The sequence below is a fragment of the Balaenoptera musculus genome, chromosome 15, assembly GCF_009873245.2.
Source record: "Balaenoptera musculus isolate JJ_BM4_2016_0621 chromosome 15, mBalMus1.pri.v3, whole genome shotgun sequence".
Classification (NCBI taxonomy): Eukaryota; Metazoa; Chordata; class Mammalia; order Artiodactyla; family Balaenopteridae; genus Balaenoptera; species Balaenoptera musculus.
The window spans coordinates 58,776,506-58,801,789 of record NC_045799.1 but is presented as its reverse complement, the minus strand read 5'-3'; the positions used below and the strand labels follow the sequence as shown (position 1 = coordinate 58,801,789).

At 53.8% G+C, this 25,284-nt stretch overlaps 1 protein-coding gene across 1 annotated transcript in view; it reads left to right on the top strand.

Annotated features, from left to right (window-relative positions):
- Positions 1-25,284, top strand: part of LOC118881644 — a 155,835-nt gene that overhangs the window by 106,713 nt on the left and 23,838 nt on the right. Inside the window, exons 44-55 of the mRNA XM_036826771.1 lie at positions 4,280-4,487; positions 7,467-7,633; positions 9,068-9,180; positions 10,234-10,315; positions 13,702-13,839; positions 16,459-16,621; positions 18,851-18,972; positions 19,553-19,693; positions 21,150-21,263; positions 21,370-21,498; positions 22,115-22,276; positions 23,665-23,829. Coding sequence (XP_036682666.1) covers positions 4,280-4,487; positions 7,467-7,633; positions 9,068-9,180; positions 10,234-10,315; positions 13,702-13,839; positions 16,459-16,621; positions 18,851-18,972; positions 19,553-19,693; positions 21,150-21,263; positions 21,370-21,498; positions 22,115-22,276; positions 23,665-23,829 — 1,704 coding nt within the window. The remainder of the gene's footprint in view (positions 1-4,279; positions 4,488-7,466; positions 7,634-9,067; positions 9,181-10,233; positions 10,316-13,701; positions 13,840-16,458; positions 16,622-18,850; positions 18,973-19,552; positions 19,694-21,149; positions 21,264-21,369; positions 21,499-22,114; positions 22,277-23,664; positions 23,830-25,284) is intronic.

Genomic DNA, 25,284 nt, shown 5'->3' with positions numbered 1-25,284 from the left:
CTGTGTTCCAATAAAGCTTTATTTACAACAGGCAGTGGGCTGGATGTGGCCCGTGGGCCATTGTTTGCTGACTCCTGTTTTATAAAAAGCCCGTGGGGGTGGGAGCACACTTGGATTCAGGATCCATCACAGAGGACTGGATAGAAGTTGCATGTGGGTGTGAGAAAAAGAGGGGAGTGGACGGCACTGTGCTTTTGTCGTACGTGATGAGAGGTCTGGGGCTGCTGTTCCCCGAGTGGGGAGAATGGTGGATGGAGGAGGAGGGTTGCGGAAGTGGTGTCACCAACTCCAGGCCTATTTTGGATGTGTTCAATTTGACAGGGCTCTTAAACGCTCAAGTGGAGATGTTGGGGGCAGCTCTCGAGTCAGGAGGTCGGCTGTGGTCTGGACGGGAGGGCTCCACCTCTAGGTGGTCACATTTAAAGCCACAGACTGGCTGAGATGGCTGTGGGGTGGGTGGAGACTAAGCGCTCAGGCTGCAGAGCTGGACGGATGAGAAGGAAGTGGCCAAGGGTACCAAGAAGAACAGGCCAGGAGGAGGAGAAACCCCAAGGCAGAAGGCTGGGGAGGAAAGGGTTCCAAGAGGAGGGAAGGGTTACCAGGGTCAAACGCTGTGTCAGACAGGTGGAGAGTCGGGCAGCCGACCTGGGTGCTGGGAAGGCCACCTTTGAGGCCAGGAAGCGCCGGACTCTGAATGGCAGTTCTGCCCCTTGTCTCTGGTGACCTTGAGCAAATCACTGTTCCTCCCTGGGCTTCAGTTTCATCATCATAAACGGGGTGCAAAGGCCTCCTCCAGTCTCAGGATTAGATGAAACCGCACTGCCGACGTGCTCTGGGATGCGCTGGCGGGAGCAGCCGAGGGAGATGCCCGCGTGGGCCAGCCTTGCAGCCTGCTTCCTGGACAGGCTCCCGTCTGCCTCTTGGCAGCAGGTGTTGAGTTCTGTGCGCCTGGGAAGGCGGAGGGGCTGGGGGAGGAGAGGTGGGGAGATGCACGTTCGCAGCTGCCAGTGGTTGGAAGACTCTTGGCCAGTTGGTTTCACAGGATGTGGTTCTCTTGGGTATAAAGATGCGATCCTCGTAGTCTGGGGAGGTGGAAGGGGGTGGGGGAAGCTCGTTGAACAGTGAAGGGCTACCGATGTGAGGGACCTTGGGCGCTCTGGGAACCTGAACAAAGTCGCAAACTCTCCTGTAGAGACTCTCGTGGGCACATGCCCCATTTTGTGGTCAGTTCAAGGGGGATTATAGGACCCCTGATGCCCACTTGGGACCCCACCCTAGTTAAGAAGCCCTGCTTCCATCTCCTTAAACCCCTCCAGGCCCTGGGGGTCCCGGGCCGAGTGGATGGCTCCGGCTACATCATGGTGAACTCCATGGCCGTGGACGCCCAGGTGCTGGTCACCGTGGATGCCAACACACTACGGGGGCTGCTCGTCCTCAATACCACCGAGGTGAGGGTGTGGATGGGTAGGGTACCCAGGGTGGCCTGGGAAGGGGTGCTGAGGCCATGTGCTCCCGAGGCCCGAGGAGAAGCATTTGGATACCCGCTGAGCTCCAAAGAGGACCCTGGCAGATGAGAGCGTCAAGGTCCATGAGTAGAGGAATGAGGCTTCCAAGGAGAAGTCCCTCAGCTGCCCCTTACCCTTCCTAACTCCCCAGGAGCCACCGCTCATACAACTTCTTTAATGTCATGTTCATGGAAGCACACAGCATGCTCCCTTTTGCATCTGCCTTGTTTTGTTCGACATTATGTTTGTGAGATTCACCCACGCTGTGTTGATTATCCTTTTTCACTGCTGTATAGTATTCCATGGTGTGCCTCTGTCACAATTCGTCTATCTATCCTATCCATTAGACTTGGACAGTGTCCAGTTTCTTATTGTATATTATTTTATTAATTAATCACATACATGTTTTTATTGTGGTATAATATGCATAACAGAATTTACCATCTTAACCGCTTTTTAGTACACAGTTCAGCGGTATTAAGTATGTTCACATTTTTGTGCAAACATCACCACCATCCATCTCCAGAACTCTTTTCATCTTGCAAAACTGAAACTCTATACCCACTAAACAATAACTCCTCATTTTCCCCTCCCCCGAGCTCTGTCGATTTCCTTCCTTTTTAAGGCTGAATAGCATTGCATTGGGTGGATGGACCACATTTTCTTGATCCATTTATTCATCAGTGGACACTTGGGTTGCTTCCACCCTGTGCCTGTTGTTACGAGTGCTGCTATGAACACGGGTGTACAAATATCTCTTCATGATATCTCACACGAGTCTTGGTTTCTCTTGCTCTATTGTAGACCCAGCAGGAGGTGAACTTGCTGCTCACACACAACCTGCCTCAGCCCTTGGCCCTCCCAGCACGGGTCCTGCTGGACCTGACCTCCAAGAGGCTCGGGCCCAGCTACAGACACACCCTGCGGGTTGGAGTGGACGGCAGACAGGTGGGGGCTCTGCTGGCGGGGCCTTGGGGGGCTGGGGGCTGTGGGGACGGCCCAGCCCAATGGCCCCGGTCCCACAGTCATCCACCCTGACAGGTGTCTGAGGAGCTGACCTTCACTAGGTGGCCGGAGCACATCTCCCTAGACTGCACGTTCCAGCACAACATCCCCACGCTGCAGACGCTGTGGGTGGAGGACAAGCTGGGCCTGCAGGTCAGCCTCGGCAAGTACCAGTGATAGTGGAAATCATTCATTCATTCATTCATGCAACAAAGGGTATTCATTCATGTCTCCTTGGAGACAAGGGGATGGTAGAACAAGGTTCAGACCTCCCTCTGAGCCTCAGTCTCCTCATCTGGAAATTGGGGTTGCTAATACTCATTTTGCTTGCCCAGCCATGCCCCCCGGGGCTGTCACACATTCTCCTCCTCCAGAGCTCCCCGCACTCCCAGCAGACCTGGCGCTTGTCCTCAGCCCTCTTTTTCCCCGTTTTCCACACACACTCCCTTCATGGGCTCATCCAGTCTCACATCAGTGCCATCTCTGCACTGCCATGTCCCCTATTTCTCCCTCCACTGAACCCCAGACCCGTAGACCCACCTGCCTGCTGTATCTCCACTCGGATGCCTGGCAGGCACCTCCGACGTGACTGTTCCAAACCAGACAGGCCGACCGCCCCCCGACCTGCCCCTCCCCGTCTCCCCATCTCGGCAAATGGCACCTCGTCCATCGTTCCAGTCGTGCAGTCAAACCCTTGAAGTCAACCTTGATTGACCAGCCTCCACCCAGGAGCCCCCCAAGAGTCAGCTCATAAGCACAAAAGACTCTCCTATCACCCAGGAAATTCTAAGGGACTTAGGAGCTCCATGTCAGATGCTCCTGTCACCCCCATCACTCAAGAATTTACAAGGGTACAGGGGCTCTGAGTCAGGAACTGGGGTCAAAGACCAAATATTAGCAGGAATCAGGGGCAGAGACATCTATATCTACATCTTTCTTATTATTTCACACCCTTCCTAGCCTCTTCCCAGCTTTCTCTTTTCCATCATCTTCCCATTGTTTGACATGTGACGCCTTTGACCTCGTCCTGGTCTGTCTCCCACTGCTGGTGTTTAAGCTCCACGGGGTCAGACATTTCTGTCTGTCGTGTGCATGGCAGAATCCCTAGGTTTAACAGGGCCCAGCATGTAGTAGGTGCTCAGTCAGCATCGTTGAATGATGCAGTGACACTTCCCACTTTATAGAGTGGGTGACATAAAGCAGTGAGGGGCCTCGCCACCTGTTGCCACGCACTGCGTGTTCGGCCAGTGATGGCGGCTGTGCTGTCGTGGCTTCAGTGATTAACTTACATACCTATGGTGGGGAGGTTGCGAACTCAAAGGCCTTTGAGGGCCAAGTTGTATATTTTTAACTTTTTGAAAAAATTTTAAAAAAAATTTATTGTTAACTTTTTTATTGTGGCAAAATATGTATTGACCATTTGAACTATTTTAAAGTGTACAATTTAGGGGCATTTAGTACATTCATAAATTTGTGCAGCTACTCTCTAATTCAGAACGTTTTCATCCCCCCAGATGGGAACCCTGTACCCGTTAGCAGTCACTCCTCAGCAGGCAGAGCCCCTCGCCACCAGCAAAACAGCACACGTGCAGTTGGCCACGTGTAACCCAGTTGTTCCTCCAAGCTGCTTCCTTGAAGGGGTCCTGGTTCTTCCCATCCCAGCGGCATGGGTGGTACAAACCCCCAGGGTTTGTGGGAGCTGGTGCCAGCTGGGCTGGGCTGACGCTCTCTGTGCAGGGTGGTCCGGCATCTCCTGGGTGTCATTCCAGGTCTCCATGGACGTTCACGACAGTGACTCTGGCTTTGAGAATTCGGGACGCATCTCGGCAGGGGCCACGTCTCTGAACTACTCCGTGAGCTGCCGTCACCGCGATGGGCACCTGGAGCTTTCTGGCTGGAGTGAGCACGACAGCCAGGCCCTGTGGCAGGCGGGGTTCCCGGCAGAGGCCCGCATCAGCGTGGAGCTGCAGACACGCGGTAAGGCAGCCAGGCACTGCCCACGGATGAGAGCTGGCTTCCCCCATGTGGGGACTGCCCGCCAGCCTCAGGCCCAGTTGACCCTGAGCTCCAGGACTAACCAGGACACCCTTGGCCTTGGAGCCTCACTCCTAAGGGAGCATATATTCACTTCCCGGGGCTGCCAAAGCAACGTACCATAAACTGGGTGGCTTAAAACAACAGAAGTTTATTCTCCCCTAGTTCTGGAGGCCGGAAGTCAGAAATCAGGTGTTGTCAGGGCCACGCTCCTTACAAAGTCTTCAGGGGAAAATCCTTCCTTGCCTCTTCCAGCTCCTGGTGGCCCCAGGTGTGCCTGGGCTTGTGGCTGCGTCACTGCAATCTCTGCCCCTGTGTCTCTGCCTCTTCTCTTCTTTCTATGAGGATGCCAGTCATCGGATTAGGGCCCATCCTAATCTAGCACCTCATCTTGGCTTGATTACCTCTTCAAAGACCCTATTTCCAAATAAGGTCACATTCACAGGTCAGGGACTTAGGACTTCAACATAATTTTTAGGGGGAAACAGTTTAACCCATATTGGAGGAGGAAGGGAAGATGACAGTAATAAGAGCCACCATTGATTGAGTGCTTACTGCATACATACCAGGCAAGTCCTCAATACACAGGAGCTAAGGGAATCTGCTCAACCATGCCATGCACACCAAGGGGAAGTTGAAGCCCCTAGTGGGGCCTTTGGGCCCTCAGGATCCACACCCTAACCTCTACGACCTCTCTCCTGGCCCCTGCTCATTCCACTCCTTGATATTCCTCCAACGCATGAGGCTTGCTCCTGCCTCGGGGCCTTTGTACAGGCTGTCCCCTCTGCCTGGAATGCTCTTCTCCACAGTCACTCTCTCACCTCCTTTGGGTATTTCTCACATGTCGTCTCCTCAGTGAAGCCTTGCCTGCTCCCCCTATTTATTTGCACCCCCACCTCTCTCCAGCTCTCCCCATCCCTCTCCCTGGCTTTGTCATTCTAACATACTGTGTAACTTACTTTTTTTTATGGACCATATTCCTTATGCTGTATATCACATCCCCGTGGCTTACTTATTTTATTTATGTATTTATTTATTTATTTATTTATTTATGGCTGTGTTGGGTCTTTGTTTCTGTGCAAGGGCCCTCTCTAGTTGCGGCGAGCGGGGGCCACTCTTCATCGCGGTGCGCGGGCCTCTCACTGTCGTGGCCTCTCTTGTTGCGGAGCACAGGCTCCAGACGCGCAGGCTCAGTAGTTGTGGCTCACGGGTCTAGCTGCTCTGCGGCATGTGGGATCCTCCCAGACCAGGGCTCGAACCCGTGTCCCCTGCATTGGCAGGCAGATTCTCAACCACTGCGCCACCAGGGAAGCCCCTAACTTACTTTTTAAATATCTTTATTTCTCATTGCCTGTCTTCCACTCACCCCACAGTAGAATGTACACTCCACAAGGACAGGGATGATCTTTGTTTGCAGAGTGGCAGATAGTAGGTGTTCAATTAATCATCTGTTGAGTGAATGTGTGAACGTATGAGAGAGGGGTTAGTAACACCATCCCCATTCTGCAAGGGAGGAACAGAAGTGCAGAGAGGTTGGGTCACTTGTTCCAGGCCACACAGCTGGTTAATGATGAATCCAGGCAGTATGACTCCAGAGCCACCCTCTGACCCCTGTGTAGATTGCGGAGATCAGGATCCTTGTGTGTCCCCGAGTCCCTTGGGTCATCTTCTTCTGGTCTCAAACTCTTCCATCCTCGGCTCTCAGCATCCTGTGGGGTGAGCGGGGGCCTGGATCAGACAGGGGACTGTCTCAGTGTGCGCTGACCTCACAGACTGCTCTGAGGAAGGGTCTGTAGGGGGTGTGGGGGGAAAGTAATGGGACAGTCGTCCCAGGGATAATTTCCACACTCCAGTTCCCCGGGGCCAGGAGGCCTGGTGTGCTGGCCTCCAGCCAGGGTGACCTCTCACCCCCTACCCACTGCCGTCTCAGTCCCTCGGGGGGCGTTTTCTGCCGGGCATCAACATTCTTGGTGACTTCCCACAATCTGGAACCTCCCCGGGCAAGAGGACTTGGTCCCCTTCAATGTGTGTCCCCTCGCTCCTCATGCCCCCCCACACACATAGTAGGTGCACATGGTTGAACATTGCATAATGAAGGAAGGAAACGACCCCTTCCTGAGACCTACTATGTGCCCCACGCACAGGTGTTCGCAGATGTGGTATCTCAGTTGATCTTGGCAATGTCCCTCCAGGTGGGTGGGCTGTGCCCACCTTATAGGTGAGAAGATTGAGGCTCAGAGCTGCCAGGCTTGTCTGTGTCTGCCAGAGAGGGCCACCCACCCTGCTGGGCCCAAGTGGCAGGTGATGGGGCTGGGCCAGATCCTGGACTCTCCTTTTCTGGAGAGTTTTTACCTGCTGCGAAGATGAGGGGCAGCCCAGCTGAGAGGCAGGGGACTGGAAGAGATGCCCCCGTGGGATGGGAGGGGACACAGACCCTCCAGCCTGGGCCAGGCAAGCTGCAGGTCAGTATTATTTGATATTGATTTGATATTTGATTAACCCTGAAGAGAAGCATCATTGGTTTGTTCATTCCCTCAACAAGTACTGGACACCTGTGATGTGTCTGGCTGGGGCTGTGCTAAGTGCTGGGGTTATAGCAGGGAATGAAACAGACTAAAGGCCCTCCCGTCATGGAGCTGACCTCTGGCAGGGGAGGGAGCAGAAAGGGCTGGGAGGTACTTTAGATGGGCAGTCATGGAAGGCTCCTCGGAGGAGTTGTCCTATCAGCAGCGACTCTAATGAGAGAAGGAGCTGGCCAGGCCAAGACTGGGGGACGCCTCATGACAGATGAAGTCACTGGGACTCAGAGAGGTGAAAGACTTGCCCAGGGTCAATCCCGCTGGTATCCTCAGGGTGCGACCCTAAACTGGGAAGGGAGGTGAACCCCAGTCCCTAGCAGCCTTTGCCATTCTCTGCCTTTAGAGACCCAGACCCAGGCCCATGTGGTCCTCCGAGGTGGGGATGGTGGGATCAGCGTGGACGTGGCAGCCCTGGTGGCCTGGCCGATAAACGGCCCTCTGGAGCTGGTGGTGAATGTCAGCCACACGGCGCCCGCTCTCCGGAGGCTGGGCCTGCCCTTCGCCAGCCAGGTGAGGAGTGGGTGGCCAGCCTGGGCAGGGGCAGGCTCCCTCCTAATTCTCTCAACTCCCATCCTGTTCCCGGGAGCAGAGGACCACTGTGTGCACGATTGACCGGGATGCTCTTGCCTTGTGTCTCTCCAGCACTTTACAGTTTGTAAAGGCTTTATTAATAATAGTAATAATTGTAACCAGTGTCTACTGAGTGACCTCTGTATTCCCAGCTGTGGGGCTGGTGTGGACTGGCCCCCTGCATCTCTGTGTTCCAGTACCTGGTGCTGTGTCCTTTCCGCCCTTCCACTTTTTAATCAAAATCAAAGCTCAGCTTCCATTTGTAGAGCGCCTACTGCGTGCTCGGCACCAGTCTAAGGGTTTTATATGCATTGACTCATCTCCTGACACCCCAGCGAGAGGCAGAGCGGCACAGTTGTTACGGAATGCCGTCTCCGGAGGTCAGTCCCAGCTCTGCCATTTGCTGGCTGTGTGGCCTTGGGCAAATTCCTTAGCCTCTCTGTGCCCTCCATCTCCTCATCTGTGAAATGGGGATAATAATTGTATCGATAATGTGGGGGTTGTGAGGATGGAGTGAGGAATACCAGTAATGCACCTGGGACGGTGTGTGGCTGGAGCAGATGCTTTAGAAGCTTTTGCTGCTCTGGTGGTGGTGGTGATGGTGGTAACTGTAATCATCATCATCATCTCTGGGTCACACATGAGCACCTAGGTGACCTGCCCAAGGTCACATAACAAGTAGACATCAAAGTAGGGACTCAGGCTTGGTACGGGGCCCTTCCCTGAGATGCTCCCCGCCAACAACCTCTGAGAAAGGAAATGTGCTGTGGCTCCACTGCATGGGGCCATGTCCCAGCCACTGTCATTTGGTGTGAACTCACCTTGCTTGGCTGGGCCCTCCCACTCCCCCACGAGTCACAGAGCGCATGCATCAAAGCCTCTTTTCCAACGTCCTGTTTTGGATTATCCAGCAATCCCCCTGCCCCTCACTCCACTCTGCCGTGGGAGGAGTCCTGGAGGGCCAGGATGTTACTCTTCACGCAGAGGGTCTGCGTCACTGTAACCCACAGCGGAGCAGCCCGAGCTCCCTTCTCCCCTGAGTTCATCTGAATCCCCTTTTCCTGGCCTCAGGAACGGGTGATGCGAGACCCGTGGGGAGGTCATTCTTTGCCAATGTCAGGGGCGCAGGTCTGCACTGGGGGCCCACAGTAGGCAACCTGGGCTGCAGTGAGGGAGCTGGTCCAGGCCCCGCCCCAGGGTCCTCACCGTCCAAGAGATTGTTAGATGGGGCCAGGCCTGATGGGCGTCTGCCACGCCAGGCTGGGGGGACAGGGACATGCTGGGGCTGTGGGGTATGGCCTGGCCTGTGAGGGTCCTCAGGCCCCTACCCTCCCCAACACCTCACAGCCTGCCCCCCCCACCATCCCTCTTCAGCTCATGTTCTGGGAGCTCTGGGCAGAGGAAGAGATGAGTTCTTCCCTGCAGCTGACCTGTGATTCTCAAGCCTGCCTGGTCTTCAACGTCCGTGGCCAGAACCGGGCGCTCAGGTGAGGGGTTCTCTACACTCTGGGGGCCCTGAGAGGAGAGGAATGGGTGAGGGAGACCACAGCTGAGCACTCCTGACCTACAGCCCCACTGCACAGGTGTGACAAGGGAGGCTCAGAGAGGCCAAGTGACTTACCCAAGGTCACACAGCTAATAAAATATCTTTGACCTCTGGGGGCAGGACATAGATGAGGAGTTCTTGGTCTCACAAACTAAATGCATCCCAGGCCTCGAGTACATACTAGTAACTATTACGGCTCTTCAATCCAGGGACCTACTGGGTGCCGGGGTCGGGGGTCTTACAATCAGATGAAGTCAGGTGGCCAGTGGTTCTCACCTGGGGACGAGTGTGCCCACCCAGGAGTGTTTGGCAATGTCTGGGGAAATGTCTGGTGGTTACGACTCTGCATGGGGTGCTACTGGCTCCTAGTGGGCAGGGGCCGGAGGTGCTGCCAGACTCCTGTAACGCACAGGTCAACCCACGACAGTGAATCGTGTGGCCCAAGGTGTCAGCTGTGCTGAGGTTGAGACACCCTGGTGTAGAGGCACCACCAGGCCAGGGCAGCCCCCAGGGCTGGCAGCAGTGGGGAGCCATGAACACCCCAGCCTGAAGAGGCAGGGAAGGGGTGCTGTATGCACAGGGCTGCTGGGAGGGAACCCGGGTTTAAATCCCACCGTCCACTCTGCTGAGGCTCCACTGGCCAAGCCCGAGGGGGCCCATCGGTGCGCCTGCAGAAGACGTGCTGCCCGGTACCACCCAGCCCCTGGGCTGAAGGGGAAACTGAGGGACTTGCCCAATGTCCCTGCTCAGGACCAGGCAGAGGCCAAGCTGGGATTCAAACTCAGGTCGCCTGAGGGCAGGCTGCAGCCCCGACCATTATACCCCATGACCCTCAGGCCTCGGGGCGTGTGAATAGCCCTTTATCGGCTATTCTGCTGCTGTGTTCCTGCGTCTCCACCCCTCTGCTGGGGAGGTTGGCTTGGTCCTGACCCAGCCCTGGAGGCCCGGACAGGGTGCCCTCAAGCCAGGCCTCTCACATCCTCTTTCTTTCCAGCAAGGAGCTGCGGCTCTCAGGCCGGCATCACCTCCCCATCCTCCTAGGCTGCTGCCCCAGCAGAGCCTCAGCCTCAGCCAAGGTAACTGTGTCCCGGCCTCCCCTGAGCTCCTAACTGGTTCCAGATGCCCTGCCCGAGGCGGGTATGGGGAGTGTTAACACATCCACATCTGTCTGCCGGCTGCACAGGCCCCCGTGGGCGACTCTCGGAAACCCCTGGCTCCAGCTTTCCCAAACAGGCCCAGGTTTACATTCCTGGGCTAGCCCCTGCGGCCCCCAGCTGGGCCCACGAGACCCTTAGGAGCCAGGGGAGGCTTGCCCGCCTGGTGCCTGGCGCCACCTCACCCGGCCTGGCACGCTCCCGGTCGCTGGATCAGATGACGCGGCCTTTGAGCTGAGCCAGCATCACCTCCCAGGTGTCCCGTCTGCCTTCTCACGGGTCTTTGCTTGTCTTCGTGCCCTGTGTCCACAAATCCCATTTTTACCTGGAACCCCCAGGATCTCCCGCACTCATGCATCTGCCCTGTGTGTAGCATCTGGAGGTCCTGGGGGAAGACAGGAGGACCCATGAGACCCATGATTCCCTCTCCCTCCGTCTGCCATTGTTTATTTCTGTCTGCCCCTCTTCCCCAAATCAGGAGATCCTGGAGGGTATGCCCAGCACCTGGCACAGGGCCCAGCACATAGTATGTGCGTGTAGTGAATGAATGAAAGGAATGAATGAATGAATGACAGGATGTGTAAATGAGTGAGTGATTACAATCACCAACTGATCACTTCATTACCCCACCAGCCACCCAGTTTTGTTAAAAGCCCTCCCTGCCCTGGGCCAGGCTGCCTTTGTTTATAGAGCACCTACTGTGTGCCAGGCCCTGTACCCGCACATCGCACAGAATCTCAGTGCTCCCCAGATTTCACTGCACCATCATTCGGGGAACCTCTTAGTTTCCCCCTAATCTTTATTTTGAATAATTTCCAACCTATAGAAAAGTTATTGTAGGACAGTGGACATTTACTAATCGGTTTTTTCCCCAGTTTTATTGAGATGTAATTGACATACAGCACTGTATAACTTTAACATGTACAGCATACGCATCTGACTTACATCTATTGTGAAATGACTAGAGTAAGTTTAGTTAACATCTTCATCTCATAGAGATACAGAAAAAGAAAAGAAAAGGAAAAAAATTTCTTTCCTTGTGATGAGAACTCTTAGAATCTCCTCTCTTTTTTTTAAAATTAATTTTTATTGGAGTATAGTTGATTTACAATGCTGTGTTACTTTCGGCTGTACAGCAAAGTGAATCAGTTGTACGTATACATATATCCACTCTTTTTTAGATTCTGTTCCCATGTAGGTCATTACAGAGCATTGAGTAGAGTTCCCTGTGCTATACAGTAGGTCCTTATTAGTTATCTATTTTATATATGTGTATATATCAATCCCAATCTCCCAATTTATCCCTCCCCCCCTTTCCTCCTTGGTAATCGTAAGTTTGTTTTCTGCATCTGTGACTCTGTTTCTGTTTTGTAAATTGGTTAATTTGTACCTTTCTCTTCTCTTAACCACTTTCAAATATACCATCCAGCAGGGTTAACTGTAGTCATCCTGTTGTACATACATCCCTGGTATATATCTTATATCACCAAGTGTTAATATCTTACCACATCTTTCTATTTATACTTACATATGTTATATACATTTGTATTTTCGTACACGTATTTTCTGTATTATTGTGAGTTAATATTGAGTTGTTTCTGGAGGCATCTCTTTACTCCTAAATACTGCAGCAAGTATTTCCAATAACAAGGGTATTTTCTTGTATAACACAACAGAATTACAAAATTCAGGAAATTTAACATGTGACATAATACCATTATCGAATATATGGTTCATCATAAAATTTCCCAGTGTCGCAATCATTCTTTTGCAATAACGTTCTTTCGAGCGGTTTTGTTTTGTTTGTTTTAAATCCAGAATGCAGTTCAGGATCATCCAGGGTATTCAGTTTCTTAATCTAGAAATTCAGTTTCTTAATCTGAAATCTCTTTAGTTTCTTAATCTAGAACAGAGGTCTGTAAACTTTTACTGTAAAGGGCCAGATAATAAATATTTTAGCCTTTACACCCAATACCCTCTTTGTTGCATCTACTACCATTGTAACAAAAGAGCAGCAATAGACAATATGTAAATAAAATGGACATGGTCGTGTTCCAATAAAACTTTATTTACAAAATCAGGCTGTGGGCCAAATTTGGCCCAAAGACTGACCCCTGATCTAGAAATTCTCTTCCCACTGCCTATATTTTATTATTACACTTTTCAGACACTGAAAAATTAAAACAATTTTATAGTGAACACCTACGTATCCATCACCTAGATTTTTTTCATTCATATTTTGCTCTACTGTATCACATAGTTCTCCATCCTTCCTAATTTTTGATGCATTTCAAAGTAAATTGCTGATATTGATATCAGCTGATATCAGCCGAAAGTGATATCCCCCTAAGCATTTCATTGTCATTAACCACATTAAAGAAGAACTCCTGCATTGAACAACAAGGATTTACTGTATAGCACAGGGAACTGTATTCAGTATCTTGTAATAACCTATAATGGAAAAGAATCTGAAGCTGTATACCTGAAACTAACACAATATTGTAAATACGCTATAGTTAAGTTTTTAAAAGAACTCCTGCATTGACGATTTTGCAGTGTTCAGGCAGTTGTTTTGCAAAAATCCCCCATTTGAATTTGTCAGATTGTTTGTGTGAGACATGATTCAGGTTGAACATTCTTGACAGGGGCATCACTAAATTAATGATGCTTCTGGAGAGCTCTTAAGAATACCAGTTCTTGACCCAGTTTCCAGAGGCTCTGTTTTTACAGGTCTTGGGTGGGGGCCCAGAATCTATATTTTTGGCAGGTGCCCTAAGTGATTCTGCTATTCAGCCAGCCTGGAAGTTAGCACATTATTTCATATAGTTTTCATATCAACCCATTAATAAAGTAGGTATCATTATCCCAATTTATCTGATAAGAAAGTGAAGGTGGTTATGGAACTAGCTAGAGGTCATTCATCCCATACCTGCTAGAGCCTGAACTGGGGCCTGGTCTGTTGAATGCAGTGCTTGTGTGTCGTCCTCTGCAGTAGACTGCCCCCTGCTGTTCACAATGGTAATACAACTAGAATTCTTGCCTGCCCGCCCCAGGCTGGTAGCTATCTACAAGTCAGTGTTACAGCATGAAGGGCACGGGGAGATTGTTGTCATGGCCACACCTGGTGGTCTAAACTGAGGTTCAGGACCCTCATGTCATCAGAGTTGGTCCCATCCAGGGAGCTGTGCGTCTTTCGGGCCCGGGGCTTTGGGAGGCGGAGCTTGCTTACAGCGTGGAGCCAGCATCTTCCTCAGCGTTCCGTCAGAGACTTGGATGAGGAGATCTGACTTGCTTTTCTTCTGGCCCAGCTGCGATACCCTGAGGGTGGAGCCGAGAGCACCTTTGCCTTGACGGTGGAGGAGCATCATTTCCACGTGGGCTCCAGGCTGGTGGCTGCTAAGGACAGTCTCACCAACATCGTCACGCTGGAACAGACCTTCCCCCAGGTGCGTGCAGGAGGCCAGAGCCAGGGCTGGGGCAGGCTGGGAGGCTCCGGGGCAGCCCTTTGAGAAAAGAGGAATTGTCCTGGTTCCTGGGAGGATCCAATGCAGGCAGAGCTGTGATGTGGGCAAAATTTGCTGGAATGGATTCTCAGCTGGCCTCTGTATCCATCCATCCATCCTCCCTCCCTCCCACCCTCCCTCCCTCCCTCCCTCCCTCCCTTCCTTCCTCCCTTCCTTCCTTCCTTCTGCATTATTTATTGAGCATCTACTAGGTGCCAGACCAGACACTATTCCAGAAACTGGGGATGTTGCCTAGAACAGGATTGATGCGTCCTTCCTCTCATCAAGTGTACAGTCTAGTGGGGAGATTGACCAACAAAAAAATCAAATAAGAAAATATACCAGAGGATGATACATACTATAGAAAAAACAAAATGGGGTGACATGAGTGGGAATTACTGGGGAGCTATTTAGGTGGCCAGGAAAGGCCCCACTAAGGAGATGACATTTGAGCTAGCCGGAGATGACAAGCAAATATCAGCCATTTGGAAATCTGGTGAAAAGAAGATATACAGATTGCCAACAAACACATGAAAGGATGCTCAACATCACTAATCATTAGAGAAATGCAAATCAAAACTACAATGAGGTATCACCTCACACCGGTCAGAATGGCCATCATCAGAAAGTCTACAAACAATAAATGCTGGAGAGGGTGTGGAGAAAAGGGAACCCTCTTGCACTGTTGGTGGGAATGTAAATTGATACAGCCACTATGGAGAACAGTATGGAGGTTCCTTAAAAAACTAAAAATAGAACTCCCATATGACCCAGCAATCCCACTCCTGGGCATATACCCTGAGAAAACCATCATTCAAAAAGTGTCATGTACCACAGTGTTCATTGCAGCACTATTTACAATAGCTAGGACATGGAAGCAACCTAAGTGTCCATCAACAGATGAATGGATAAAGAAGATGTGGCACGTATATACAATGGAATATTACTCAGCCATAAAAAGAAACGAAATTGAGTTATTTGTAGTGAGGTAGATGGACCTAGAGTCTGTCATACAGAGTGAAGTAAGTCAGAAAGAGGAAAACAAATACCGTATGCTAACACATATATATGGAATCTAAAAAAAAAAAATGGTTCTGATGAACCTAGGGGCAGGATAGGAATAAAGACGCAGACGTAGAGAATGGACTTGAGGACACTGGGAGGGGGAAGGGTAAGCTGGGACGAAGTGAGAGAGTAGCACTGACATATATACACTACCAAATGTAAAATAGATAGCTAGTGGGAAGCAGCTGCATAGCACAGGGAGATCAGCTCCGTGCTTTGTGATCACCTAGAGGGGTGGGAGAGGGAGGGTGGGAGGGAGACACAAGAGGGAGGGGATATGGGGATATATGTATGTATATAGCTGGTTCACTTTGTTATACAGCAGAAACTAACACAACATTGTAAAGCAATTATACTCCAATAAAGATGTTAAAAAAAAAGAAGAAAAGAAAATCTAGTGAAAGAGCATTCTAGGCAGAGGGAACAAGACATGCAAAGGGCCTGGGCAGGAATGAATTTGGCATATTTGAGGAATGGCCACTGGGCTGGAGCAGAGTAAGTGAGGGGGAAATGGTGGGCAGTAGTGGGAATCCAATCATGCAGGGCATGTCAGGCCACAGGGAGGAGTTTGGATTTTATTCTCTCTGAAACTGGACGCCTTTTGAGGACACTATCCAAGGGATGCTTTCAGATTCCTCTGGCTGCTGTGTGGGGAGGGACCTACAGGGGGCAGCAGAGACAACAGTGAAGAAGCCAGTGAGCAGGGCCAGAATGATGATGTCTTGGACCGAGGTGGGGGCAGTAGTGATGGGCTTTAGAGACATTTAAGAGTCAATTCCCCTCATCCCACCAAAAGTCCCCTCCTGTGGCACCCACCAGCAGGGAGAGTGCTCCTTGCTGAGCCTTTGCACAGGCTGTTCCTTCTGCCTAGAATGCCCTTCCCTGCTTTGTTTACTTATTTTCCTTGTGTTCCTTTGTCCCTTGAATATCTTTTGTGGCTACTCTTGTCACCTTGTCCCACCATTTTCTGTCTCTGTGACTGTCTCCCCACCAGCCTGGAGCCCCTGAAGGGCCAGGGCCAGTCTTGGTTATCTTTATACCCCAACCCCCAGCACTGGGTCAAGGACGTAATACCTGCTCACTAAATATTTGAGAAATCCTACTACCAACTGCAGCAGCCCCACATAGCATTGTCCATGGGTCCAGCCCTGGGCTGAGCACATCACAGCCATTATATCACTGAAGTTGGCACTGTTATTCTTACCCCATTTTACACACAAGGAAATGAGGCCCAGAGAGGTTGGGAAACTGGCCCAAGGCCACACAGCTTGGAAGTGGAGCTGAGAGGCGGCTGTCCTCTTTACAGGGGGCGTCAGTCTCCTATGTCACACCCCTTCCACCCCATCACTCCCCTCCCTTACATTATCTGCCCAGCCCAGTAAACTGTTAGAACTTTGTTTCTTGTGTTTCTTCTTCTGAAAGCTTCTCTCCTTTCCTACCCTCAGCGGGAACATGGGCCAGGTTCCCCTGTGACGCAACTCCATCTTTCTCTTCCAGCTCCACACCCTTCCTGGGGTGCTGGTCCTGCAGACCTCATACGAGCGAGCCCGTGGCACCCGTGTCCTGCACCACATGGTGCTGTGGGACGGCCAGGAGATGGCCATCAACGGGAGCCTCTCCGGGCCCTTCCTCAAGCCCACCAGGACCCTCAATCTGCAGGGTGAGTCTCCCAGCGGCTGCAGCAGGGGTGGCCCGTTCACCCACTCACTCAGAGCACCATCATTGAGCACCTGCTTATCCCAGGTGCTGTTCCAGGTGTTGGGGATCCACTGGGAAATAAGATGGCCCAGGTCCCCACCCTCAGGGAGGCAGGCTGTGAGCAGGGACACATACTGAACAACATAACGTCAGGGTGTCTCCGAGAGAGAAGGGCTGAGAAAACAAGCAGGGCTTGGTTTGGGGGCCTGGAGCTCCTCCAGGTGGGGTGGTCGGGGAAGGCCTGTCTCAGGAGGTGATGTTTAAGCTGAGCCCCGAGTGACAAGAAGGCGAAGCTCTGGGGAGATCATTGCAGGCAGAAGGAACAGCAGGTGCAAAGGCCCTGGGGTGGGAACAAGCTTTGTGGCTGGAGCAACAGCAGCAAGGCCAGTGTGGCTGGAGTGGACTGAAGGGAGGAGCAGCGGGGAGATGAGGTGGGAGAGGTCAGGGGAGCCGGGTGACACAGGATCCCAGGCCCGGACAAGGAGTTGGGGTTTTACCTGAGTGTGTTAAGACAGGAGGGTGGGGCCAGGGCGTGGAAGGTGTGCCAACTCTGAGCATCCCCGAGAGGCTTCAGAGCTGAGGCTGACAGACTGAAGGTTGGCAGGAGAGGTGAGTGCAGCCCCAACGGTGGCACCCGTGACCCCTGAGGCCCTCTAGGAAATAGCCCCGTCCCCAAGGGGCTGTGCAGACACACAGACTGTCAGTTAGTGTTTGAGGAGCCCCCTTACGCAGAGCAGAGCCGACCTGCTGGCCTGCCAAGCGGGAGACACGGTGCAGACCCTGGCCCCGGGGGCACGGCTTGCTGAGTGGCCCAGTGGAGTTCCCCATGGTCACGGTTGCCACACATGTGCCCTGCAAGGCAGAGGAAATGAGAAGATCCTCAGCATGCCAAGGCGGTACGTGCATGCCCTTGTGTGCATGTGTGAGCGTGTGCATGCTCGGGGGCCCATGGGTGGGCTGAGCAGTCCGTGGGCCCTGCCATGTGGTTACAGAGCATAGGAGCCAGCAGGTCAGGGGTGGAGGGAAGGAGGGGTGTGGCTCTGCATGTAGCATGCAAATGTCGTCAGTGCTCCCTGGACTGGTGACCAGATGATGCCTTGAGAACCAGCTAGTGCCACCGTCTCTGGGCACAGCTCCCCACAGTCTGTGTGGGGACAGGCAGCACCCCTTCCAGAGGGCTCAGAGGGCAGCATGGTGGCCGTTGTCTGCAATGGGGTCTTGGGTGGACTCCTGCTCTGGGGGTCTAGGAAAGCAGGACCAGTTGGTGGCCTCACAGGATGGGATCAAGTGGTGCAGGAGGTCAGGGCAGCTGGACTCAGCCTTAAGGGATGAAGGAAGAAAATCTAGGGCAAGGAGACTGTCTGCTGTGAGGCCTCAGCTATGCATATACCACCTGTGTCACACCCCAAGGTGGAATGAGAGCATAGGGCAGGTGAGTGTGGCCAGGTAGGTGTGGGACATTCAAAGAGGCCTGGGCAACCATGAGTGTGAGGGACCTGAGAGTGATACAAGAAGGAGACTGTATCAGTCAGCTATTGTTGTGTAACAAATGACCCCAAACTCAGTGACTTATAGTAATAAGCATTTATCACTGCTCATGGGCCTGTGGGTCAGCTGGGCAGCTCTTCTGGTCTTACTCACACATCAAAGTCAGCCCCAAGTTGGGTAGGTGGTGCTGCTGATCTTGGCTGGGCTTTCTAACGTGTTCGGGGGCTGGCTGCCTGTCAGCTGGTCTGGGACAGTCTCGACTGAAACATTCAGGTTCTCCTCTGTGTGCTGTCACCGTCCAGCAGGCCAGCCTGGGTTTGTTCTCACAGTGGCTGGGCAGGGATCCCAGACAGCCAGTGGGAGCTGAGGACTCTTTAGGCCTAGGCTGGGGTTTGCCAGTGTCAACTTCACCAAATTCTACAAGCAAATCACAAGGCCAGCCCAGGTTCAAGGGCCAGGGAAACAAATTCCACCTCTTGATGGAGGAGGTACAAAGCCTCGTTGCAGGAGTGGAGATTTGGGGTTCTCATGGGGACACTGAGGGATTATACTGAGTGGTATGGGGACCAAGTGAGGGTGTAGCTTCTGAATTTTGTGCAGATTACCTGAGTGTGTGGCCCCAAAGTGGCCCCCTGTACCCTCTCGTCCTCGAGCCGATGTCGTCAGCTCATGCTCCCGCCCCTCCCTGTGTCCCCGCCTCCAGTGGAGCTCACCCACCCACTGCCGCTCCCCCTGCCTCGGCACTGCAGCCTCCGCCTGGCCTCCGAGCATTCGCGACGCGGCCACCACGATGACCTGGTTGTGGGCTGGGATGGCAAAGACCAGGTAGGCGTCAGGGCTGGAAGGATACCTGGGAAGCCCACCCTGTGGCCTGAGTGGGGCACTTGGGGCCCTGCCCTGCCCGAGGAGCCTTACAGGGCCAACAGGGCTGGGCCCCGGTCCCCAAGGGACCATAGGAAGGGCACTGGGTGGGAGGAGGAAACCTGGGTCCCAGCACCACCTGGGACAGGAAGACCAGTGGCTGACGCATACTGCAGTCCTCTTGTGTGCCAGGCACATCAGCCCCATTTCTAGATGAAATTGAAGCTCAGAGAGGCATGGGGTCTTGCTCAGAGTCACGGAGCTACTGTAAGGCAGGGCTGGGATTTGAACCCATGAAATGCCTCCAGCCACCACATGTGTCACTCCCAGTCCCATCTTTGTCATATGCTTGTCCCCATCTGCTTCTCTCCAAGCCTCAACTTACTCCTCTGCAAAATGGGCTGAAGCTCCCGGAGGGCCTCCCACAGTGCTGGGCCAGCAGCCCTCACTCCCGTGACCTTGATGAAGGTTGCCTGCACTGGGTGGTGGGGAGGGGCTTGGCCTCTCTGGGGGAGCCCTCCCCCTCAGCCTGTCCCCTCCCCAGGTGGTGCTGTCCTCCTCTCTTCGGCTGGGGAAGGGCAAGCTGGCCGCCCACGTGGCCCTGGCTCACCCCTTCAGCCTCTCCTGGCAGCGGGCCGAGGCCAGAGGCCTTGCTGAGAGCAGGGGTGGCAGGCAGCGCCGGCAGGTGAGCAGGGAGCATCCGAGGGGGCCTGGGTGTAGGGGTCTTGGGGGTTGGTGAGCTGCGTGGCTGAGCCCACGGGTGGGGCATCTGGGACCACGTGTGGGGGGAGGAGGATCCCATTTGTTCATCAGAGACAAGGACATCTCTGGAATCACAGATTCCTGAAGCTTGGAACCCCAAAGGGACCTTCATTCATTCATTCATTCATTCATCGGTACCTTATTAAGTACCTACTGTGTGCCAGGCAGTGTTGAGGTGCGGACACAGTCCCTGCATTGATAAAGCTCACATTTTAGTGGGAGAAACAGTTACAAGCATGTCCAGTTCATCACTGAAGTGCTCGTTTGTTTAGTCGGTCACTGCAGGGGTTTGAGCAGGGCAGCTGGACTCTGCATCTGACTGGGAGGCCTTGGGCAGCTCACAGCACCTCCCTAAGCCTCATTTTTTTTCTTCTCTGAAATGGAAGACAGTAGGCCAGTGTGTGCCAGGCAAAACAGGCAAAAAGACCAAAACTCAAGCAAATGAATGAATAAAGAAATTAAGAGTTGTGGTAAGCACCATAAAGAAAGTAAGGAAGGTGCTAAGAGAGAGAAACATTGGAGTTGGGGTGGGGGCTACTTTAGATGGGGTGCACAGCGAGGGCTTCCTGGAGGAGGTGGTTTGTCAGCTGAGGACCCGCGGATGAGGAGGAGCTATCTGTGCCAAGCTGGAGAAACAGCGCAGTCCAGGCAGAAGGAACAGCAAGTGAAAAGGCCTCGAGGTGGGAACGGGCTGGGTGCTTCAGGAAGAGCCAGAGGCAATTAGGACCAGAACCAAGGAAGCGATGGGGCTGGGGCAGGGGCAGGTGAGGGGGGAGATGAGGTCAGGTGAGGGGGCAGACCACGCAGGGCCCCTCTCTTGGCTCGGGCTGCCATAGCAAAATAGTACAGGCTGTGTGGCTTAAACCACGGACATATTTCTCACACTTCTAGAGGCTAGAAGTCCAAGATCAAGGTGCCAGCGCTGTCAGCTCCTGGTGAGAGCTCTCTTCCTGGCCTGCAGCCATCTCACTGTGTCCTCACGTGTCGGGGAGAGAGCTCTCCGGGCTCCTTCTTACAAAGACACTAATTCCATCATGACCCCCCCGCCCCAAACCTCATCTAACCCTAATCACCTCCCAACGGCGCCCCCCCTCCTGATGCTGTCACATTGGGGATGAGGGCTTCAACATATGAACTTGTGGGGTGATGTGAGTCAGTCCACAGCAGCCCCACAAACCCCAGGGAGGGACTCAGATTTCATTCTGTCTTTGGGAATGATGAGTCTGGGTGTTGAGAATGAGGAGTTTTCCATCTAAACGCCTCTGGCCTCCCAGCCCGAGCGTGGCTCTAAGCTCTTACAAACACGAGCCGCAAGAGGAGGCACCGTCTCCACTCCCCATCTCTCCCCTCCGCCCGCCACTGGCCCCATCTCCTTGCAGGTACAGCTTGCCTGGAATGGAGGGCAGCCTGCAACTTTGCAGCTCACCTGGGCCGACAGGTCCTTGGCGCACAGCACCTCCTGGGATGGTTGCGTGGCCACCTCCCCGGGGCAGGTAGGCACTGGCTGCCCTGCTGATCAGGCACAGGCCTTTCGCTAACTCTGGGCCCTGTGTTGCCCTCCCTCCCCCCAGTCACGTCTTCCATCCTCTTCCCCGTCAGCTCCGGGACACCTGGGGCCTGGGCGCCCTCAGGGCCTGTGGGGCCTTAACACAGACCCCAGCCGTGTTCAGCGAGTGGCTCGATCTGTCCTGGGACGGACGCCGGGTGCAGCAGAACCTGACGTATGAGGTGAGGCCTGGGGGGCTGGGGGTCCCCACCTGCTTCAGGAAGTGCCTGGCTCTGGGGCCCTAGGGTCCTGGGTGTAAGTGCTAGTTGTGCTGGGGATCCCGGGCAACTCATTTCTCCACTGTGAACCTTGGTTTTCTCATCTGTGAAATGGGTGCAGTAATCCTTCCCTGACTGGAGTGTAGTGAGAGCTCTGGGAGGTAAGGAAAGCAAGGCGCCCAGCATGAGGCAAGCACCTGGGGAGCAGACGGGGAAGGAGCTGGTGATGCCAGTGGGCTTCTGGGGGGAGGTCAGGAGGGCAGGTTTCCAGAGGCGTCAGGGTCAAGGTCTCTCCAGCAGCACTGCCTGCCTGGGTCTCCTGATGGGCTATGGAGAGACAGGGACAGCTAGCCCTGGAAGTCCCCTTGCCCCTTCTGGGTCTCCTTAGGCTCAGCCCCCCTCAGTCTCCCAATAAAAGTCCTGCTCGGAGTGTAAACGGCTGCTGTGGGGCTGACCAGGGCTCTGATGGTGGGATTTCTGGCACCTGCCCTCCTCTCGTGAGGGTCTCCTGACTGCCGCTGGCCATGGGCACTCTCTCTTCCGGGACGAACCCCCATCCCATGGTGCCTTCTCCTTCCAGAGGCACCAGCCGTCCCGCCCGGACAAGATCCGTGCAGAGGCCACACTGGAGCGCGTCCTCACGGCCTCCTGCACCACGCAAAGTTTCCAGGGAGTCGTGGAGACTGACTATGCCCACTGGCTGCGCCATTCCCTGCATCTGGGGCTCTGCCACCTGCCCAGGGTGAGTCTGTCCCAGGGAAAGGCCCAGGGACCCTGGTGGTGAGGAGAGAGGAGGGTGCCCGCCCAGGTCAGGGGTGTGAGTGAGGGAGCTGGGTGCCATCATCACGGCTCTGCACATGCCACTGGGCGACCCTGGGCAGGGTTCTCTCCTCTCTGAACATCCGGTGTTTCATCTGAGGGATGGGAGATGCAGTTGGTTCCAGCATGTAGGGTGACTGTGAAATTTAAGATGAGACACTGGGAGAGTGCTCAACGCATAAACAAAAGCTGCTGCTTTCGTCATCATTGTTAGGGGGAGGTGTTGGGACCCCTATCTCCCCAACATTCCCCCGAGTTTGTTAGCTGGTTGATTGGTCTTTCCTGCATTCTTTCCACCCTTCCTTCCACCCACCCACCCATCTTCTCAACCATCCAAACATCCATCCATCCATCTACCCACCCTCCCATCCTCCCTTCCATCCTCCCTCGCTCCCTCCCTCCCTCCCATCCCTCCATCCATTCATCCATCCATCCTCCCATTCCCCACATCCCAGGGGTCAAACTTTTTCTGTAAGGAGCCAGATGGCAAATATTTTAAGTCTTGCAGACCATATGGTCTCTGTTGCAACTCTGGCATTGTGTCATGAAAGCCACCATAGATGACATGTAAATGAATGGGTATGGCCATTCCCAATAAAAATCTATCTACAAGAACAGGCAGTGAGCCATATTTGGCCCATGATCCATAGTTTGCCAACCCCCAATCTGTTCATCCATTCAGAAAGCATTTGTAGGTCTTACCTGTGCCAGGCTGTTCTAGGTGCAGGGGCAAGGATGGGGAAAGGGACAGACCAGGTGCCTGCCCTCCTGAAGCTCACAGTCCAGTGGGTAGAAGAAGAAAAAACAGACAAGATGCATGATATGCAGTCAGGTGTGGTGAATGTTGTGAAGGAATGAAGCAGGGAGAGTGGACAGGGGATTGCAGGGGGCCTTGCTGACGAATGCAAACTGCAGCGGGAACTGCCCGTGCAAAGGCCCTGTGGCAGGAGCATGCTTAGAGTGTTTGAGGAACACAGGGTGGCCCTTATAGAGAGAGCAAGAGGGCGAGGTTAGGAAGATAACACAGACCCATAGGACCTGCCAAGGAGACCGGCTTCTCCTCTAAGTGCAGTGGGAAGGCAGAGGCTTTGAGCAGGGGGGGACAGTGTCTGATTTGCATTTTTTCAAAGCTTGGTCTGGCTGCCAAGTGGAGGAGGGGCTGTGGGCTGGGGCAGGAATGGAGGCTGGGAGACCTGATAGGCTATTGTGACAGTCCTGGCGTGAGGGATAGTAGCCTGGACCAGAGCATAGGGAGAAGAAGCTGTGCTCCTGCACCTCCCTGACCACTGACACCCCACCCTTTCGTTCCAGGCCCTCTCGGTCTCCGGGGAGCACACCTTGGGTGGCGGTGGGCTCCTGCTACACTCCAAATGCCAGCTGGGCCTCGCCCCAGACCCAGACCACAGCCTGCACCTCAGCCTGACCCTCCGCAACCACAGCAGGCCCCGGATGCCTGACTTCTCCGGGGAGCTAGAGGTAAGGTGGCCGGGTCGGGGCTGCCCACCCCATGGGCAGGATACTCTGATGTCCCTCTGTCCCTCTCTGCCCAGTGGACCACCACTGCCTGGGTGGCCCTGCCATCTAGTGGCCAGTATTAGAACTGCAGACTGGCACCCTAGTGGGTACCTGAGCTTAACTGTAGGTGGGACCCCCTGTGCCTGGCCCCCCGGCCCGAGCAGCTCCTCTGCTGCCCCAACATCAGCCCTTCCTATAACCGAGAGGCAATGGCTGGACTGCCTGGGTTTGAATCCCAGCCCAACCTCTTCCTGGCTAGCAACGTACTTCCCCTCTGTGCCTCAGTTTCTTTGCCTGTAAAGTGGCGGATAATCATTGCACCTACCCTACCTCCCATGGCATTAATATTGCAGGGATTAATTATTTTAATATGTATAGATTGTTTAGAATAGTGCCTGATACAAAGCAGCCACTAAGTAAGTATTAGCTGCTATTATTATTAGCTATTATTGGCCGAGTCTTCTCCTACCCCTTCCACCTCCCAGCAGCCCAGGGAGGTAGAAGGGGGCAGAGCTGGGTTCAATACCTGCTCTGCTCCCACCTGGCCAAGGGCTATTGAGAAGGGACCTCTTTGAGCCCCATTTCCTCATCTGTAAGTGGGGATCAGGTATATTTCACAGGGTGGTCAGTGGGGTTCTGGGCACCCCTCCCCTCCACCCACACAGCACGGGCATACAGGAGGTGCTCCATAAGTGCTGTCATCCACCCATCTCTGTGTCTCCCTGGCTGGGTGACCTTGACCTTGTGACTTACCCTCTTCAAGCCTCAGTCTTCTCTGTCAAATGGGAACGAATCCCATGTCCTTTGCAGAATTGTTGGGAGGAAAAGAAACAGAGTTTGCACAGCACGTGCACACAGTAGGTGCTCATGAGATGGGAGTTTCCTTCCAGCATCCAGAGCTGGATGAGGCATTTCTGTGTCTGGAGCTCACTCAGCTCCTGTTTCCGAGCCCAGGAGCAGTGGCAGTTTCAAAAGAGTTTTCCTTTCTGAGTTTCGCCAAGGCTGGCTCTCGCTTCCCCGTTTGCCAGCCAGGCCCCCAGCCACTCCCGCACCTGTAATCCCGGTGCCCCAAGGCTCACTTCCCCAGAATCGGAGGCCTGGGAGTGAGCCCCGTGGGGCCCAGCCCGCGGTGGGCGGTCAGGGAGTGGCTGGTCCTCCTGCTTCCATCCCGAGCATGTGGGCAGCTGGTTCTGACCGCCTCTCCCTTGCCCACCCCCTCTCTGCTTGCCCCATTTTGGGGTCCGTGGTGTGGAGAGAGGCCTTTCTACAGCCTTGTTTGGTCTCTACACCAACCCGGTGGAGAAGAGGGACAGATTCAGGAGGTCAGGCACTCACCCCGGCTGCTGGGGCGCTCACCACTCAGTGACAGTGACTAAGACGGACACCTCAGGTGTGGTCTGCAGACGCCCCCCCTCA